Genomic DNA, 21563 nt, shown 5'->3' on the forward strand with positions numbered 1-21563 from the left:
ACTCTCACCGACGCCACAGCACAGGGACACCGGTGTCTCGAGCTCGGCTCCAGCTCGTACAGAGCCGACACCGGTGGGCATGTGCACTGGCCTCAAAGACACTACGACGGTCAAATATCCAGGTCCGTTACCGGTGCAGGTACGTACTATCGGCACCCTGAAAACCGCTTCACTCTTCCACTGTGCGCAAGCCAGAATCACGCGACTCGTTTGCAGAAGCAGACGCACGCGGCCGCCTCGTGGCTTCAGTTCGTTCATTTGCATATCATTCGGTACCACATGGTCGAACGTGATGCCTGGCTCTCCTTGAAAAACGTGTGCACGTTTCCTCATTCAGCATGCCCATCATAATTCGGTTGTGGTCATAAATTGCTGGTTTCGCACTTGAAGCGCTGCAAGAGGGTGGTTTAAGCTCGAAAAACGTGCTTTTATTCTCGGAGTGCCTAAGGCAGCCTTGGTCATAGGGCTGAATTTGGTATATAATATTCACTCATAATGGTGGTTCTCGGCTGAACAGCCAGGAAAACTCTCGTGTTTCATCCAAGTGAGAACCTGTCCTTCATTAAAATAGGCTTCAGAGTTACCTCCTGGATTTCCATCGACAAGGCACTTCGCACGGCGTCTGTTCACATCTTTCCGGGATGGTTGACCCCCGTTTGAAAGGGGGTCAACCATGCGTGCATCCATTTCGGCCACCTTTTTTAACTTCCCCACCGAGTGCCATCGTCTGTTCACTGCGTGCAGGAACCAGCGCCAAGGCCCAGCAGCGCCCCACCGCGGCTCGGCACGGCCACGTCTCAACAGACGGCGCTTCCGTTGGGTGTCGGTCGTTCAAGAGAACAGCACCAGCTGCAGGCAGGCGCGCAGCCACAGCCGCAGCTGCAACCGCAGTGGCAGTTCGTGGCATGGCCGCATCGCAACGCGGGAAGTTTCTACGTACTGCACGTACCATCGTTGCAGGACTGTGCTCAGCAAGATACGCAGCCATCACACGGACGCCGATGTAAGCACCCGTACAATGCCCCCTTTCTGTGTGGACGTATCTGTGGCAAAACTACGCCACGAATTTTAATTATTCGGCTTGAAGGCTGTGGAAAGCATGTGATGAGGTGTCATATCGTCGTGCCCTATAATGTGGCGCACCAAAATTGTTACAATATATGACCTATGGGTATACAATAAAAAGAACACTAAGGAGTACATATGTGAGATGAACGCCAGCGCGCGCGAAGTGAAAAGGATGAGAAACTCAGTGTGTGCGTGCTTCCGAGCATGCCAGTCACCTTAGTGTCACATCGTTATTGAGGCAGTCCAGTCTTACGTAGATGTCAGGAAAGAAAATGTATTCAAAGGAGCCCTTTATGTTGACACTGTTACTGTCCAAAAACAAAGCTTACCTCATGGCGCAAGCTATTGAGAGGGAATACGCAGTATGTTGCTCTGTACGTCATTAATGCTAAAGCATATTTTGGCTGTATCGGCGAGGTCATGTCATCAAAACGCTTCCGCATACGTTGTGGCGGTCTCAGAATAGGTAGGATCAAATGAATGGTTGTAATCGAAAGAGCACGATGTGAGGATGATGAGAAAAAAAATATGTCGATAGGATTAATAGTTGGAGCCGCAAATGTCGAAAAACCGTCGAATTACCGCGGACGTAGATATAGTGAGTGGACGGGAAAACTACAGTGGATGGCAAAATGATGGGAAAATAGGCGAAGGAGTTGAATTAAAGTTACAAACGAACTGAAATGTGTTCCATGAGTGATAATTAAGCAAAAACGTTTGAGTGATATAGAGTAATTAGTTAAGTGTTAGGAGCAAATTGCGTTAGGCTGGACGGTGATATAGTAGGCGGACGGGAAAGCAGATCTGGCACCAAATTTGAAAACGAATGTGTGATTGGAGTAAAAAAAGATGTAAATACAGTAAATGTGATTAATTAACAAGAGTAAAAAGGAAGAAAATTGGTAATATAATTGCATGCAATAATCGTAGCCAATGAGGACGTTTAATTGATAGCGATAAACTGAAAATAATCTCTTAACTAATAAGTTCCTTAATGCTAATATGGATGTGTCGACTCGGGATTTGTACCTTGCTCTAAACTTGCTGCGAGAAACAGCTGCATCGTTCGTGTTTCGCAACATGTCCTTGAATCTGCGTAATCGTCCGACTGTTGTTGTAGATGATTAAATTTAGAGTGCCGAGGAGGCGTCAATGCTTTCGCGTTCTCCCGCTGCGGGTCGCCGCACTATCTCGAAAGTCTAGTAGAAAACTAGTATGCAATTTTTACTACGCTAGTAAAATATAAAGCATCTTGAGCCCCTAAACTTGGCTTGTTATCGCAACCTTTTTCGCATTGAAAAAATTTTGTGGTTGTTTTTGCTTTTGATATGTATACATTGCATTGACCCCACAATGTCTCTATCTTGACTATGCCTCGCTCTTCCGCACCGCAGGGCCAGGTGACAACTAAAGCCTCAGCAGGGACCTACACGCCAGAGTCATGAATGTACTTTCCGAAGACAACTTTTATTCGTGTCGTCCCTACGGCACTCAACCTCCGCCAAGACCGCAAACCATAATTCACTCGGCACGGCATATGCCAGAATTGCGATGGACACCGACGGACGCCAGCTTCGTACAGCTGTTGCCTCAAAGAGGACCGCCGCTGAGTCGGCAGGAACCTCTGTCACAACGGGAGAGACCGGCTCACAACAGGCCCTTACAAAAAATTTAGTAACATTCTTTAGAAAGTCTTTAGACAAATGTTAAAACGGCCTATCGACTTTGAATAGAAAGTCTTTTAAATGTGTTTATAATTTGTATTAATCCCCTATTAACCTTCTTGCGACGATTGGCCACCGCTATCCAAATGAGTCAAGTACATAGAAAGTCTTTATACTTCCTATCATCCCCTTATCGAGAGTTTCTACATACTTTCTATCGACCACTTACCGACAAAGTCTACCAGCACCCTATCAACGGTCTTCCGACAATTGGCCACCGTTATTCAAAAGACTCAAGTACGAAGAAAGTATAATTGCCACCCATCAACTTATCAATGTCTGGAAATGTGTGTGTTACTTACACTGTATGCCATTTTGATAAACATTGTTTTATCACTTCAAAATCATTTTGTGAACTCCGTATCCTAGACTGTTAAGAAATAACAGAAGCAAAACACAAATTATTACATTAATTTCTTGCACACAAGCACTAACATACATAAGCACTGCAAGATATGCATCATACATCAAAATATTTTACGGAGAACAATAGGGGAACTGAATACTCCCTTTGACACAGCAGTTCTAGTCCCCTCAGTTCCCTCTTGCTAACAATGATTGATACACAGAAACTGTCTAGCGATCTTATATCCTTTATGCAAAGCCCGCATCCACCACTAATAAATGTTATTGTCTATAGGCCTTAGAGGTATAAATGGCTTCATCTTAAGAATATGAAATCTCACCATATATATATATATATATATATATATATATATATATATATATATATATATATATATATATATATATATATATATATATATAAAGGCAGCCAACAGCCACCGAAACCAAGGTGCATAGGGGAATGTTTTATAAGTTTTAATTTCTAATGCCAATCAATTGTTTCTTTTTTAAAGAAAATTATTTATAAACCAGCAGAAAAAACAACCATGCCGCCGGTGGGATCCGAACCCACGACCTCCGAATATCGCGTCCGGTGCGCTTACCAACTGAGCTACGGCGACGGCTGTCCAATCTGCTGCTTTCGTGGGTATTTATGTTTTGCGTGTAAGCGAACCTTGAGAGTGTTCACCAGAACATAAATACCCACTAAAGCAGCAGATTGGACAGCCGTCGCCGTAGCTCAGTTGGTAAGAGCACCGGACGCGATATTCGGAGGTCGTGGCTTCGGATCCCACCGGCGGCATGGTTGTTGTTTCTGCTCGTTTATAAGTATTTTCTTTAAAAAAGAAACAATTGATTGGCATTAGAAATTAAAAAATATATATAAAACATTCCCCTATGCACCTTGGTTTCGGTGACTGTTGGCTTAATAATAATAATCAATCAATCAATCAATCAATCAATCTTTATTTTCGGTGCCCAGGAACAACCCAAAGGTCTTGGTGCTGGTACACCATTCACACGCACAAAATGTAAATTTATTTCACTACAAAGGAAGACACTCAGGGGAGGTAATGCAGCAGTCAAGGCGATAGAAAAAAAAAAAAAAAAATAATAATAATAATAATAATTGGTTTTTGGGGAAAGGAAATGGCGCAGTATCTGTCTCATATATCGTTGGACACCTGAACCGCGCCGTACTGGAAGGGATAAAGCAGGGAGTGAAAGAAGAAAGGAAGAAAGAGGTGCCATAGTGGAGGGCTCCGGAATAATTTCGACCACCTGGGGATCTTTAACGTGCACTGACATCGCACACTGTTGGCTTCCTTAATATGTTTGTCAAACGAGCCCCTCATTTCATTTGCCATATATATATATATATATATATATATATATATATATATATATATATATATATATATATATATCGAAGGTGATTTCTTGGCAACTGATTGATCAATGGAAGAAAATGTCAGCAAGCATAACAGGATTTAAATCACGACATTTTCGTAGAATCAGCCTTTTTCGAGTGTATACAGCATTTCAAACAAAAGCTGTGTGCTACGAATGCTGTAATACACTTGAAAAAGGCAGGTCCTCCAGTTGAGATGTCATGGATTAAATCCTGTTATTTTTCTTAAATACGAGATGTTTCAGGGAAGACTAAGCAATTCTCAAAACAATAGGTTTTTTGAGGTAAAAATATGGCTTTTTCAACACAGTATTACCAGTGTTGGGGGGAACCAGAAAACTGGCGCAGCGTCTTTAGTAGTTAGCTGGTTAACTAATTTTTAAGAGTGATTCCACGAGAGATCAAACTTCGAATTTTTGTATATTCTTGATTGTGTTATGCACTGTACACACATTATTCAGCAGGCCAAGAGTGAATTTAGTTTCACGAAAAATGCAAATATATCAGGAGAAAAAACTATAAATGACGTCATGGCTGAGGCAGCGTTTTTACAGAGCTCAATTTCGCGAATTTGCTTGATGTAGGAATAAAAAATATGAAAGCCAGGATGGATATATTTTGCTTGCTAAAAGTACGGTAAGGAAGAGTATGTCAGGCTTATTTCTACCATTGTGAAGAAGTTGTCGCTTACTAGAAAAAATTTTGAAAAGACAAGTCTCAAATGAGCCAATTTTCAAGATTTTTTTTCCTCTGCAAATATAAAGCAGATCTTCAAATTTGCATATAAGCATCAGGTGCAAAACAGTGCACTGACTTTCATTTTTGTATAATACAGAGAAGTGGAAGAAGTATCAATTGCCCTAATTCCGGCATTTTTGAATAAAATAGTGGTTTCAAAACCATCTCCAATTTTTCTTATAACTGCTGAAACCAATCTCTCGAAGGAGGCGAAAAATAATATTAAAGAACATATTCCATTAATTTGTTTCTAACACTGACATCCAAGCTAAAACTTGTAGCTTTTTGAGCAGCAGCAGGAGCGCCTAACTCCAAGTTGTTACCTGCACTCGACGATAGCGTTGCTACCAAATCCTGGTTACGTCACAGATCAGTGTTTGTCTACAAAATGTAATTAGGTATGCTCTATCTAGATGGAAAATGTTTCGGCCTTGGGATTTGGGGAAATTTACAGCAGCGGGGGGTGCGTTTGCTGCTTCCCCACCCTCAATTAGGCACTCCTGCGGATGCTCAAAATGCTACAAGTTTGAGCTTGGATATCATTGTTAGAAACAAAATAATGCAAAAAGTTCTTTCGTATTCTTTTTCGCCTCCTCCTAGAGACTTCTTTCAGGAGTTTTCAAAAAATTGAAGATGGTTTTTTTTCTTTGATTTGTAAAACCACTACTAGAGTCAAAAATGTCAGTTAAGGCAATACTTCATGCACTTCGCGGTACTATATAAAAATGAAAGTCGATACGCTTTCTTAGCCCCACGATGTTTATCCAATTTGCAAATTTGAAGATGCGCTTTATATCTGCAGAGAAAAAATTCTTGAAAAGAGCCACGCTTAAGACATGTTTTCAATTTTTTTCCAGTAAGCGACAACTTCCTCAAAATGGCGGAAATAAGCCCAACATATTTCTTCTCATCTGTACATTTAGCATGAAAAATACATCATGGCTTTCTTATCTAGATGCTTACGTCATTGCAACTTTGCAAAATTGAGCTGTGCTTGAAAACGCTGCCTTCGCCACGTCCTTTATTTTATTTTACACATTTTCTCCTGAAATATTAGCATTTTCAAAAAGCGTAATTCACTGTGGGGCTATGTAAAAATGTGTGCATAAAATATAAAATACTCAAAAAAATTAAAATAATGAAATATTTAGAGTTTGATCTCTCATAGAATCACCCAAAAACAAACTTTTTAACTGTTAAAGTTAGATGTCTATCTGCAATAAAGAAATTTGCAGCCAATCATTAGTAATAGCCATATCAGTTTTTAGAATTTTGAAAACGCAATTACCTTTGTGCTGTGGCTCGACATATTTTGGCTTTTTTGTCTGTATAATGCAATGGAGCAGTTGCTTTGCCTGCATGCTTTCAAAACCGCATGTATTTTTGCATGATGCAGTCAAAATTTGATGAGCCACAGTGGTGAGGGTAATCGCGTTTTGTAAATTCTAAACACTGATATGGCTACTACTAACGACAGGCTACAAATTCTAATTGCAACCAGTTACTTACCTGGGATAGTTAAAAGTTCATTATCAGAAATTTGTTAACCAGCTTATTAAATACAATTCACTAGTTTTCCACCGTCTGCCAACACTGGTAATACTAAGCTGCAAAAGCCATATTTGAACCCAAAAAGCATATTTTTAAAAATTGCTTCGTTCTCTCTGAAACACGTTGTGTGTATACTATTACTGCTCACTTTCCTGTACAACAGAGAGGTGGAATAATTTCTTCTGGAGCATGAAGGTTCCATTAGCCACATAACAAACCTTTGGAAAAACTCTGTGCATGCACACACATATATACACTGCGAAGCACTGTTGCTTAAACAGTAAGAAATCAAGGTTGTTTTCCTTCTAGCTTCCTGACGTGCCAGTCAATTCAGAACAGTCGAGGCAGCCAAATAAACTCGTGAAAAAATGAAAGATGTGAAGCACCCTGTAGCGAGCTTGAAGTGCAGCAACTTAGGCCTGCAGACATGCGATTAGCTCCATGTAACTAGATGTGGAGTTTTTACCTTTGACAAGCATCAAACCTACATGCTTTTTCAACAATTGACAGCACTACAATATGCACATTTAGACTCATATTTCTAAGGATGTGATTGTTTACCTCTCTAAATAGCTAAAAAATCTCGCACAATGAAACAGTACTTACACTGTCTTAAGACTTACATTCAAGGCTGCAAACATTAACGAATAAAAGACCTGCTAAATATTATGCTAGATGTCCACAACGATGTAGATATCAAGCTTTGAGGCGATTTTAAAAACCATACATTAGCACAAGGATACTGAAGTGACCTGGTTAGTCAGCTATTTGGTGCGCCATCCTGTCACTTGTCCGCAATATCAGCCCTCCCCCTTGTCGTTACTGGTCTGCATTACCAGAAGGAAGAGGTAGAGTCCTAGCAATGAGATGTGCGCATCAACAGCGCCAATAGGTAGCTTCCTCCATGGCGGAATGCAGCGGCAAAAGAACTGCATAAGAAACAGATTCGAGGTATACAGTTATATTGAATTCTTTCATAATCAAACCTTGGAAAGGCAACAATCAGCTAAATGTGCACTCAAACGTAGCACCCAGAGCGGGTTTGATAAAGTTGCTGAGTAAGAGCACAAGCAGCAGACACAACAATAGAAATAAATGCAATGCTTCCTTGAACAAGAAAAAGCCATAACATGCTGTTGTGCTCAACTCTACCCCCCCATTTGAAGACTGATATACACAGGAACCGACATTAGCATGTTGTGCCTAATTTGGCTACTATAAAGAGATATTTAGTCATTCCAGTCATTTGAAGATAACGCACACCATCAAATGTGAAAATTATTTCATGTTTCTTGGCTGGTATATACCAAACTTCAGGCCGCTTTTGCTCTCAAAAGCGGTACCTGAAAAACACTGCAATATAACTTGCATACCTTTGTGTCTCTTTGAGTAGCTAGGAGAAAGTAACTCAACTTTACATGCTGTTCAGTTTATTTACCTGTCTGTAGATAATGCATCACCATTTGGTGCTATAGCAGGTGTGGGGGGTAAAATGGATGAACAAAATAGAACAAATAGTACGCAGATAAGCAAGGTTGTCGGAGTGCCAGAGTGGCCCTTTAAAACAAAACATAAAGGCACACACTGTGTGAAGCACAATGCTTGTAAGTAACGCCACACAGACCTACGAGTGCGAAAAGCCTCAGCAAAGTGCCCCTAAGGGAGCAGCTGGACTGACATTTCTTTACTTGTCCCGCAGCACATCACTCCAGTGCTGGGCATGCTCAATACAAGGGAAACAAGTAAACAAAAAAATGTGTTCCAAATAAGATAAAAATGAGCACCCAGGTAATTAGGCAATTACATGCCACTAATTGCAGCAATGCCTCTTGAAATGAATGAAATAATTTGCACAGCTTATAGCAAAACTTGATGGCTCAGGAGGGGGACAACGACAAATGCGTCGGTTCAAGTAAAACAAGGGGCATGGTTAAGGTCATGGAAATAGTTGTTGATGTAAGTTCAGCTAGTCTAGTACAACCAGTAATTGAATGTTGGTATGAATAAAGACAAGAATGAACAAATATTCAAGATTACAAATGCATTTGAACTGTACAGTGCAGTCAGTTGTGACAAATGGAGTGTGAAAGAACAATAACCTTAGCAACACTCATGACATATTGAACAAATGCCTTTCTTCTGTACAGCTTCAACATAAGCTTCACAGGGTTTCACGTAATGCAAGGATAATCTCGTATCGTACGAATTATTCATGCTAGCCACACCTGTGCTTCTAAGGCACAGTGTTCCACTTGAACGCTAATATTCAGTAATGTATTGCCCCTTTTGCTATGTCTTCCAGTTATCACACTACTACTTCGCTTCAAACTTGCCGTGCCTTGAAACAGGTAGGTACTGGTGAAGTAAAGCTACGATGAAATTGAATTGCTGCTTTTAGGCTACTGTAGAAAGGTCATGAAGCACATATATTTTATTTTATTTGTTCTATACAATGGTCAAGATTCCCAAGCAGAAGAATGAGCACAAAAACTGTAAACAAAGCATTACACACTACAACACAATGCGTTTGATTAGCGAAATCCTCTCATGGTGGCCGCAATACCGTTTTCCTTTCTTCTTAATGCTCTTTCAAAAGGTAAAAAGAAACAAATGAAAGACAGAGAGATATCCCGGACCAAAAGACTTTCATCAGGCTACAAGCAAAGACAAGAAAAAAACAACTGTCTGTGATACCCATACATACCTATTCTTTTACAGGTGACATGCTTGATATCCGGTAGAAATGGCTGATAGGCAGCACCAGCAGGTCGATGATGCCATTAACCTCAGGTTGAGGTAGTGTTGGCTCAATGATGGATGAAAGGAGGTGCAATAGCAGCGTGATGATACCAGTGGGATAGCTGTACAGTCCTTCACTGCGGACGCATTTGAAGAAAGGTTGAATTAGAGAGATGCTTTTGTAAATGTAATCAAAGAAGCAACATCCCATTACAGCATCTAGCGGTTCAGTCCAATGTGTTAAGGAGTGGAGGCTAATGATTAATTACATATGCATCCATTAACCTGCATAAAAATGGTTTACAAAGGCAGTCATATTTTCCTTAGAGCTATTATTCGCGAATCACGTTATACTGTTATCGCTTCAGGCTGAAAATGGGGAATGACATTCAGTATATTGAAAGCAATTCAAATAAAACGACAACATACCTTCCAGTGTGCCATTACCTTATGTGCACTGCAATGAAATGGTTCTGCTATTTTTAAACGTAGTTTTGTTGACCAAAGGTATTAAGAAACGCAGCACTTCATACGACTGCGACAAGTGTTCCTTCATACTAACAAAACTTTTTCAGCAGTCACTTGACCAGGGTTCGCTACCTGCCGCATGGAAGGTGGGGAAGGTGATTCCACTCCACAAATCAGGTAACAACCATTCTCCACTAAACTACCGGCCAATTTCTCTCACCAGCATTCCTTGTAAACTTCTCGAACACATCTTGTTTTCTCACCTGGCTAACTTTCTAGAATCGAACTCTTTCTTCTCGCGATTTCAACACGGATTCCGAAAATCATATTCATGCGAAACCCAACTTGTATCCTTTACTAATAAGTTGCATGTTATCCTTGATCGTAACTCACTAACTGACTGCGTGTTCACAGATTTCGCGAAAGCGTTTGATAAAGTGTGTCATAACTTACTACTATACAAATTGCAGCAACTTAACCTGGACCCAAAGATTCTAACCTGGCTTGAAGCTTTTCTTACAAACCGTCAACAGTTTGTTTCTGTTAATGATCTCACCTTAGATCCGAGTGTGGTTCACTCCGGTGTTCCGCAAGGTTCTGTGCTCGGTCCGCTTCTTTTCCTTATTTACATTAACGACCTACCCTCCTGCATTTCATCTCACATTCACCTATTCGCCGATGACTGCGTAATATTCAGGGAATTAACATGCGATAGCGACATACTAATGCTACAATCCGACCTCAACTCTATCTCAACCTGGTGTAAATCTTGGCTAATGAACCTTAATGTTCACAAGTGCAAATTCATGCGTGTGTCTCGAGTGACTAATAACTTGCCCTCTTATCACCTTAACGGTTTGTCTCTAGACTCCGTACACTCTTATAAATACCTCGGTGTTCACATAACTAATGACCTTACCTGGACTGTTCATGTCACACAAGTCGTTAACAACGCCAACAAAACACTTGGATACCTTCGTCGTAACTTTGCTAAAGCACCATCACCGCTGAAGCTTTTACTGTACAAAACACTAGTTTAACCTAAACTCAAACACTAGTTTAACCTAAACTCGAATACACTGCATCGCTATGGGATCCTTATCACCAGAACTTAACGCACTCACTTGAGATGGTCCAAAATACAGCTGCTCGATTCATTCTCTCTAAATACAACAGAACTGCAAGCATAACCAGCATGAAATCTAGTCTCGGTCTGCCATCCCTTGCGTCCCGTCGTCCAGCACTTCGTCTTCGCCTTTTTTCATAAACTTTTTCACCATTCTTATCTACGCGAAGAACTTATTCACCCCCACAGTACGTGTCATCACGCATGGATCACGCCCACAAGGTTGGAATACCATTCTGCAGAACGAAAACCAACTTTCATTCCTTTTTACCCCGGACATCCGACGAGTGGAATCACCTTCCCGCGCCACTGGCACTAATCGATGACCACCGTTTATTTCAAGATGCCTTAGGTAACACTGTATAACTAGCAACCTTCTGTGATATTGTGCTCATATTTCTATGTTTTACTACATTGTATAACCACTTCTCTCTATAATGCCGTATGGCCCTGAAGGCATTTCAAATAAAAAAAAAGTTCTGCCAACCATTGGACTTTGCCGCCGCCGCGCGACCTCCTCTCCTCCTTCTCGCCGCTTCCCTGAGGGTCGGCTCTTCGCCCGATTTCCTGCCCGACGATTGGTCTCCCTGCCGTTGCCCTTGGAAACGCTGGGCTCCGGCGTTTTGCTTGTTTTTCTTTTTCCGTCGCGCCATTTTTCTCCTAGGCTCGGCGTGCGAATATTACGCTCTGTGCTTTTGTTGCAACGTGGAAGCGCTATACCGTGCTGTTGCGCGTACAGCTGCAGCAAGCGGCCTGTCAGATGGTTATGCGGTATTCATGACACCATATATATATCCACGTTACGGGATTAACCACGACGTCATAAAAAATTGTTGACGCCGTTGGTTGGAAGGCATCCTTCGAGGGTTGTTTGCTGCCCCGTTTTTAGGTTATTTTGCATGCGAGGCCAGAACGGAACGAATCTCCAAAGCATCCGCGCATTGCATCTTCTCTGCAAATAGCGACTGGGCTCAAAACGTGCTAGTTGTTGAACCTGCAGCGCCGTCTTTATAACAACAAATCTGCAATTTTTAACACAGTAGCTTTCAGCGTAAGATCCCATTGTCCGTCAGCGTTCGGTTGCATGAAACTGCTGTATACATGTACAAAGTGACGTTGATTTGAGCTATATCATACACCGCTGTTGTATTTCCTTGAGCATGTTTTTTCTCAACTGTCATCAATACTGCATAGTACATTTCTGCGCTAGCGTAGATGCTTAATATCATGTGATTGTCCCGTATGTTACGTTTATCTTGTCAATCAACGTTCTTGTGCGTGCGCGATAATAAATCATCCTGCTGACCATGCTCTCATTTTCTTTAATGATACATTTTTTGTGATGCCTAATCAACATACCAGCTTCATATCCTCTGCTACTTAGTGAAACGAAATTTCGGTGTCAAGTATAAAATTACATTATCGAGAGGCGTGTATCTTTCCTAGAGATATAGAATGCCTTCTCTCATAGTTATACCGAGTATATTCTTAAGCTTCCTTGACACCAGTGCCTAATATTGTTCCATGAAATGCGGTCGATGACTGGTTGTCCGCGCTCCTTGATCGCATTGAAAGTGCGCAACTGTTTTATTCAGTGAACAGACTAGAATGCAGACTAGAACATCTTCTCTGCATCTTCTCTGCAAGTAGCGACTGGGCTCAAAACGTGCTAGTTCTTGAACCTGCAGCGCCGTCTTTATAACAACAAATCTGCAATTTTTAACACAGTAGCTTTCAGCGTAAGATCCCATTGTCCGTCAGCGTTCGGTTGCATGAAACTGCTGTATACATGTACAAAGTGACGTTGATTTGAGCTATATCATACACCACTGTTGTATTTCCTTGAGCATGTTTTTTCTCAACTGTCATCAATACTGCATAGTACATTTCTGCGCTAGCGTAGATGCTTAATATCATGTGATTGTCCCGTATGTTACGTTTATCTTGTCAATCAACGTTCTTGTGCGTGCGCGATAATAAATCATCCTGCTGACCATGCTCTCATTTTCTTTAATGATACATTTTTTGTGATGCCTAATCAACATACCAGCTTCATATCCTCTGCTACTTAGTGAAACGAAATTTCGGTGTCAAGTATAAAATTACATTATCGAGAGGCGTGTATCTTTCCTAGAGATATAGAATGCCTTCTCTCATAGTTATACCGAGTATATTCTTAAGCTTCCTTGACACCAGTGCCTAATATTGTTCCATGAAATGCGGTCGATGACTGGTTGTCCGCGCTCCTTGATCGCATTGAAAGTGCGCAACTGTTTTATTCAGTGAACAGACTAGAATGCAGACTAGAACAGACCAGAAAGCCACTTTCACACTGATGAGACAAACCTATGGACGGAATATGCACTCATGACTAATGTATTCTAAGCAGGTGTATGCTAAATAAGACCTACTGAACGATAGTATGCCCAAGCAAAGAAAAACATTTCGAAGCAGTTCGTGTTAAGCCTAGTTAGAGTGTTATCTCTGTTGTTGTGAGGTTTTTCTTTTAGTTTGGCTAGCATAATGCGTTTACACTTGCATATAGTTTTCCATCTATGGAGCAAAGTTTGGATTTACCTGCAGTTAAATAATTAGCACTGATTAATTCGTGTCGTTAACTAGCACAGCTCATTTGCACTGTACCTAAGCTCTCGAAAGTATATGACTCGATGCTGCAATGCAAATGGTGGTTTTGATTGCACTTAGCTCATTAATGCTAATAAATAGAGATCGCTAACTAATTCAGAGCATTTGCATTCATCCTAAGGTTTTCAACGGTATAGGACTTAATCGTCTACCTCAAAGTTTGGTTTCATACAAAATTAATTATTAACGCAAATTAATGCGGATCGCTAACTAGCACCGCGTCATTACATTGGCCTAAGCTTTCCAACGGTATATGACGATGCTGCAGCACGAATTTGGGTTTTAACTGCAATTTACTAAATATCAATTAATTTGGCCCAGTAACTGGTGAAAATAAGTGTATAAGTAACCAATGATCCAAACTCACGGTTTATCACGTGATATATACTATTCTTAGACAGATAGCTTGACAGTAGCGTAATAGACTAAGTCCCGCTTCGACCTTCTCTGATCTTGAAGTTCAAAGCACTTCCCTGGGTCGTTTTCCGAAGTTTTACCGCGGTGACAGAGTTCACACCCTAAAAAAAACACAAAGTCAGACGCAGTACTAGATCAGGTGCACAAAGTCAAACACCTTGTCATGTGACTTAAAAAGCGTCTGCAGTACCGAACTCGCCTGAAAGCTTTGTTTACATCGGTATTCCCCATTCAAAGAGTTCTAAGAAGAAACCAATCTCTTCATGAAAGTACTTTGGGCATTCTCAATGCTTTTCTCGCAATTTTTCAAATATTTTGCGCACTCCTGGAGAGCAGACCTGGCCCACAAACACGCGCTTCACTCACTGCTGCGGCCGGCCGGCGGGCGCGAAGGAGAAAATGCGTGTCGTGCGAAGAGCTTGCAGCGGCCGCGCGAGGAGAATCGAGGAGGAAAGCGCGGCGCGGAGGAGTGTGTCACTACTTCAAATTATCAAGGGGTTTTAGTTGCGCCAACGTTTGGCTTGCGGCGTGTGCGTCGGTGGCTGTTTTTTTTCCTGTTGCCACGGCTTTTTTTGCGTGTTTGTGTCGTTTTAGTTTTCATTTAATTTGGTTTCGTGTTTGTGAATGTGCGACTGCTTCGTGAATTTCGTTAAAAGTCAGCCGTTTGCCGTAACGGAGTGAGAAGCGAGTGATTTGGACGCTGCAAGAATTCGTCGATTTCCACGTCCTGCTGCTGCCGTCCAGCCGTTTTTTGCCACCAAGAGCTGCACTCATCGACCTGTTTTCCCTTTTAACTTCAACTGCGTTGAAATTCAGCCACTATGCCTACCTGCTGCTTCGTGCCTGGTTGTACGAGCGGCTACCGAAGCAACACAGAAAAGAGGAACTTTTTTGCTCCACCATCGGACCCGCTGCTTCGTGAGAGCTGGGGCAGAGCGATCCCCCGCGCTGACAAGCTACTCAGCAAAACATGCAAAGCGTGCGAGGTTCATTTCCAGCCGTCAGACATCGTAAAAACATTCGAGCACAACATCAACGGTGAGGTTGTGCTCGAATGGTGCCATTCCCACGCTGTTTCCCAATTTGCCCAGTTACCTGTATTCTGCAGCCAAAAGGCGGCGAACACTGAAGAAGAGAGGCGAAACTGCTTGATAGGAGTGCACAGCTGGCTTGTCAGGTCACTCACAAAGAATCACAAGAGCTGCCGGGTGATTTCGATAGCACTGACATTGCAAACATCATCGAGAATGGTGCGTCGCTGCAACTGCCTCGAAACTGGCAATTTTCAGTTGTGGTGGAGGAACCTGGTGATCGTCAGCAAGCAGTTTTCTACGAAGCAGGAATGAAAACAGGTGTGTTCTCCATCGTCAAAAGCGTTGTGGTAAGGTAGAACCTTACATACATTATTTCAGGGAATGGAAAACTACTACAAAGATCGCTTGTCGATGTGCAGATGCGCTCGCTTATAGACAGACGTGGAAGCGATAGTGCAAATTGTGAAAATTGTGAGGAATTTACTGCTGAAGTGATCCATTCTTATTTAGTCACTCGTATGCACTTCTTTGCAAGAGCAAAGTGCCAAGAGAATGACTCTGCAGTGAAGGCACAAAGGGAGAGGAAAAAGGCAAAGCTTTTCTAAGAATCCTCAAAGCCTGTTCTTTTCAGCAAATGTGTTAATTAAGCGTTTTTGTTTTTGAATATCATTCACCCAGTTCTTGTTGTCGTGTTTCTTGGTACATTGCGTACATTATGTACATTGGTGTTGTAAAGTGTGGATAAGGCTGCACAGTAAAGACTACAGAACGAAGGTGGGCTGCGGAGGTCGTCAGCTGCAAAACATTCCATTTCGCCGACTTGCACCTCTCCTTGAGCGCCTTGAAGTTGCGCGGGCTTGCGGTCAGTGCAAAGGGAAGGCGAATGGTGCACGGTATCAGTATGAAATTTTCGTTGCGCATTTCTTCATGTAAGCGGGAATGGATGCATTAAGCGCTGCATTTGGAAGTAACATAGTTTGAGGCGCACTACTAGCCACAAGAGCGTGACTTTAATGACTGTAGGAAAGAAAACGGGCGCAGTCAAGTACGCCATCCTACGCAGGCGCGACGCGCTTAATGAGCGGCACGGCTTTTAGCGACGATAAAACGCTAACCTACCGCGGCTTTGAAGTCGCATGACAGTTGTTCTGCAATAGGCGACTATTCGTATCGTCCCATGTTCGTACATAACCGCTCCTTCAATATGAACCGCGCTGGCAAACGCACCGAGCGCACTCCACTACGACGAAGGCTGGAACGCGTGAATGTGGACGACAGAAAAGCTCGAACTTTTCGCCGCATGATAAAATTTCCGCAAATCGAAATGGTTAGCGAACAAAAGTAAGTTGTACAAGCGATCTAGCAGCGCCCTGCACGGGCAAAACATTGGGTACTAGCAGACGACGCTTGCTTCCATAGCGCAACCTTCGACCGCAGCGCCGCGGTGGCAGGAACCGCGGCGGACCGGCTCCTGCCAATGGGCGCGGCGGAGAGTTTCGAAACTCAAGTATATCTATAAACGTTGACGAAGACTGCGTTACAGCGTACTCAAATAAGTAGTGCAGCACACGGCCGATAGTGCGCATGGGGCGCTCAACCCCGCAACCGGGGAATCAAAAGGCGACACTAAAGTCGCGTAACGTTAAACGCTTTAAAAGAAAACTGGTAACGTTATTTTTGCCACATGCGTGATGCAATAAACGACGCAAAATTTTGTTTGAATTACGAAAGCAGTTGATGGTTAGGGATGTAGTAAAAAAAATGCGACTACTCGCAACCAGCTGTTCCTGGCGGCGCTGCGAACGAAAGCTTTCGAAAGCGATGCGCGAGGTAGCTGCAGGCGACGCAGCTGGGCTCAGGCGGAGAACCGCTGTCGCTGCACGGCGGCACTATCTATCTGATTCTAAGGCTTCAGCTATTTCGCCGTAACTTCGTCGGAGAATCAGGAATGATGATGTTGGCCAGCTACACTGGTTTCGGTTTTTAATTTTCGCATATTGTGTGGCTTGCTGTACTCTGCACAGCTTGAAAATGAACATTCGTTTTGAGGAAAGCAAATGGCTCAGTGACAGTCTCGCTTATCTCGCTGGTCACCCGAACCGCGCCATAAGGAAGGGATAAAGAAGGGCGTGAAAAAAGAAAGGAAGAAAGAAATGCCGTAGCTCAGGGCTCTGCAATAGCACACGGGAGCCTTTTTCGTTTCGCCTCCATCGAAACGCGACCGCCACGGTCATGCCTCATGCCATTTAGTGTACGTGTGTGTACCCTGAGAACGCGAGCGTCCGCGCGCTGCCCTAGAGCGACATGCAAAACAGTGCAAGCCCGCGCTGCCGCATCGCCTCTGTTTGGAGCGCGCGTGCATCGTCATTGAGCGCCTTGCACGCTTTTTGCTCGAGCGAGGCCCCCTGGCAGTCTCGCTACCGTAGTCTTTAGTGCGCTACCTTAATTACTTCCTCCGCCTTTCGTGGTCTCCGGCTCTGCATCACGTCCGCCCCACAATATGCAGTATTTTTGCTATTCGAAGGAGTGCGTATAATCATGAATCAAGGGAAAGGAAGGCAGTATTTAAGTAACGCTGCTTACCACGTTGGAAGTGCGAGCAGGGAAACAAAGTAAACCAAAACGCGCACACGCACACGCTTACACACACACACACACACACACACACACACACACACACATACACACACACACACACACACACACACGCACGCGCACGCACGCACGCGCACACACACACACACACACACACACACACACACACACACACACATATATATATATATATATATATATATATATATATATATATATAAGTTAAAGGAAATGAGGGGCCCGTTTGACAAATTTATGAAGGGAGCCAACAGTCACCGAAACCAAGGTGCATAGGGGAACGTTAATTTTTTTTTTTAATGTGTTATGTTTATCAGTAAGATAATAATTCTTAGATTAATAAATTGCTTAAAGAAAATTACTTATAAAGCAGCAGAAAAAACAACCATGCCGCCGGTGGGATCCGAACCCACGACCTCCGAATATCGCGTCCGGTGCTCTTACCAACTGAGCTACGGCGACGGCTGTCCAATCTGCTGCTCTCGTGGGTATTTATGTTTAGTGGGTGTAAGCGAGCCTTGAGAGTGTTCACCAGCGCCACCCTCGACCATAGCGGCGGACGTAGCACGTCCTGTAATACCGCGAGCGTGACGTAGAACGTCATCTAACGGCGAGGGCGGAAACTGTGCGAGAGCCCTCTTATGCTACCTTTGGCATTAAGACTGCCAGAACCGAGACCCTCGTTAAGCTATCAGCAGACAAGTTAAAGGAAATGAGGGGCCCGTTTGACAAATTTATGAAGGGAGCCAACAGTCACCGAAACCAAGGTGCATAGGGGAACGTTAATTTTTTATTTTTTAATGTGTTATGTTTATCAGTAAGATAATAATTCTTAGATTAATAAATTGCTTAAAGAAAATTACTTATAAAGCAGCAGAAAAAACAACCATGCCGCCGGTGGGCTCCCTTCATAAATATATATATATATATATATATATATATATATATATATATATATATATATATATATATATATATATATATATATATATATATATTCTTAGTGTGAAGCCTTGGAGTGACTCGAGTAAGCTCAATCAGCTTAGTTCGTAGGAGCGTCGAGCCATGTATAGCCAATGGGAAGAGGACGTCACGCCCGCTGCTGCCGAGCAGAGAGTGTGTGAAGGTGAAGAGCGATCGAGAACCGCGTTTGTGTGCATATGCAGATGCCAGTAAGGAGAGGCGAAGAATGAACACATGTTTCGCACGTCTGCTTGGTTTAAACTTTAAAACTCCACAGTTATTTCTCGGGCTCCTTAGAGTCATTGCAGTACGGGAAAATAGAAAATACAATTCTCACCGCATTTTCCCTGCCACATATCTTCGTACCGTGTCTGCGTTGAAGGAGATGCTACTGGAACTGCAGAAGACGCACTGCGACGGTGCTTTAGCTGTGCTCAAGGCGGTTCCTGCTCACATTCTAGATTATGGAACCGAAGCTCTTAAAGCTTTTTCGATAATAGGAGCTCCTCTGTCGCTTTGAAACGCAAAAAGCGTCCGTGTGCTGTTTTATTTCAGTGCACATTAAAGACCCCCAGGCGGTCGAAATTACTCCGGAAACCTCCACTACGGCACCTCTTTCTTCCTTTCCTCTTTCACTTCCTCCTTTACCCCTCCCAGTAGGGCGGGTTCGGGTGTACACCGAGATATATGTGCCAGTTACTGCGTCATCCCCTTTCCTGAAAAGCAATTTTTTTCTAGTATACTTCTATTGACAGCAGTGCATAGAAAGCAGTAAGAAAATTGTATCAACTTCATATCAACAAATATTAATAGAATACGCTCGGCTAAGAAACTGTGACTGCTAATATTTCTTTCGTGTCCAAGGTTGCTTTAGTTGCTTTGTCCTGTTAAGCTGCAGTACATAATTTAGGTATTTCTTCGCATGATAAAAACTCTCTCGGTTTCTAGTCTATTTCTACTGACAACAGTACATAGAAAGCAGTAAGAAAAGTGTACCAACTTCCTATCAACAAAGGCTAATAGAATATGCTAAGCTAACAGAATGTGATTGCTAATCTTAATTTCGTGTTAAGGTTGCTTTAATAGCTTTGAAGTGATCGGCTATAGTACATGATTATTTTAGGTTTTTATTCGCATGACTAAACCTGTTTTTTCGGTTTCTAGTATATTTTTTCTCACAACCGGGCATTGAAAGCAATAAGAAAAAATTATTAAAATAGAATATCTTCAGTTTTGAAAACACATTTCTGTATCCTGACTTGATTCCGAATGAATTTGCTGCGACAAACGCTGGACGCTCTTCGATATAGGGAAATTGTTGACTAGCTGCAACAGATTTCACTGGCACGGCCGCTCGATGGAGGCGCGCTGGGTGCGCCTCCATCGAGAGGCCGTGTCACTGGGCACTCAAGTGAGATGTCACGGTTATGCGAACAAGAGTTTTAATCACATTGAGCCCCATGCAGTTTGTCCCTCATTTCTCTCGATGTGTCGAACTGCACCTGTATTTTATAGTAACTTTCTATTGACAGCAGTATATACAGGGAAGTAACGTTCTACTACCTTTTATTAACAAAGGTGCATAGAATGTAAAAATTATTTTCTAGTAGCTTTCTACTGACAGGAGTACATACAAAGAAGTAACTTTCTACCAACTTTCTATCAACAATTGTTGACAGAATGTAAATGTAACTTCAAGGTTACCAATGCACATAGACAGTTCATACAAATTCTACAGAAAGTTCATAGCTATTTTTGTAAGGGGGAACTGTCGTCACAACAGGATCGACAGTCACTACTGCAGGAGGAACTGCTGCACGAACAGCCACTGCTGCGCTTGTCGGCCCCAACAGCAGGGAGTGCCACGGGTAGTGTTGAAAGTGATTCGCCTGAATGGCAGGCCGTATGTAGTGCGGAATGCGAGGCGCTCCGCGGACGACCCTCGCGCGGTCATCATCGAGTGCTATGCAGCGCTGGAGCGGCCGACTAATACTGTAGTTACACGGCCTACTTAACCGCGATTAAGTTTGATTCAGTTAATATTAACCACAGTTGTGCGCTGTTAGACGGAGAGCCTAACCGCAGTTATGCCACTAACCATGGTTATCGGTAAGTGAGGTTGGCTACCTCAATCAAGCGGCTAACTGACAAAATGGCTGCCACCATGTCGGCTGAGCTCGCGATGCCCGCTGCCACATCAAGTGAACAGAAGCTTGTGAAATGGTCTGTTGCCACAAAATAAGCACTGATACGCATCTGGGAGGACAATCTCTCGGCTCTGTGGTCAAATACGCGCAATGCGAAAATATACAGTGCCATGGCGGACTCCCTGAACGCAGGCCTGCCAGCAGGCAAAGGGCCGTAATCAGCAAAACAGATTAGGCAGAAGCTGGAAAATCTCAATAAGCACTACCGGTAAGTACGAAAGCCATTTCATATAATGGTGTAGTTTACAAGTTATTTTAGTGTTTTTTAATGCTGGTATCCGGTGCGCTGCACGTGCGCACTAACATTCGCCGTGCTGCACGGTGCTTCGTCCGGCATGACAGCTACTTTGCTGCAGAATACATTAGTCTTTTTTTCTGGCTGACCTGTGATATGCGCGAATCGTTACTGCGCTGTACTCGGCTCGTTTGAACTGACCACTTGCATGTCTACTAATGGTAACCGCGTCAAGCGCAGTGTTTTTCGGCAGCGTCTCCTGAATTGACTCCTAT

General features: G+C 42.9%; 1 protein-coding gene across 1 annotated transcript; it reads left to right on the plus strand.

The window, feature by feature from the left end:
• The first annotated feature begins 25 nt into the window (after positions 1 to 25).
• On the plus strand, positions 26 to 3084 carry LOC144097570 (uncharacterized). Its single transcript, XM_077630246.1, has 3 exons — positions 26 to 139; positions 745 to 1003; positions 2463 to 3084. Exons 1-3 carry the CDS (start codon positions 80 to 82, stop codon positions 2477 to 2479), a joined length of 336 nt encoding a protein of 111 aa, XP_077486372.1. The 5' UTR covers positions 26 to 79; the 3' UTR covers positions 2480 to 3084.
• The last annotated feature ends 18479 nt before the right edge of the window (positions 3085 to 21563 follow it).

Source organism: Amblyomma americanum, chromosome 1, assembly GCF_052857255.1.
Source record: "Amblyomma americanum isolate KBUSLIRL-KWMA chromosome 1, ASM5285725v1, whole genome shotgun sequence".
NCBI classification, from domain to species: Eukaryota; Metazoa; Arthropoda; class Arachnida; order Ixodida; family Ixodidae; genus Amblyomma; species Amblyomma americanum.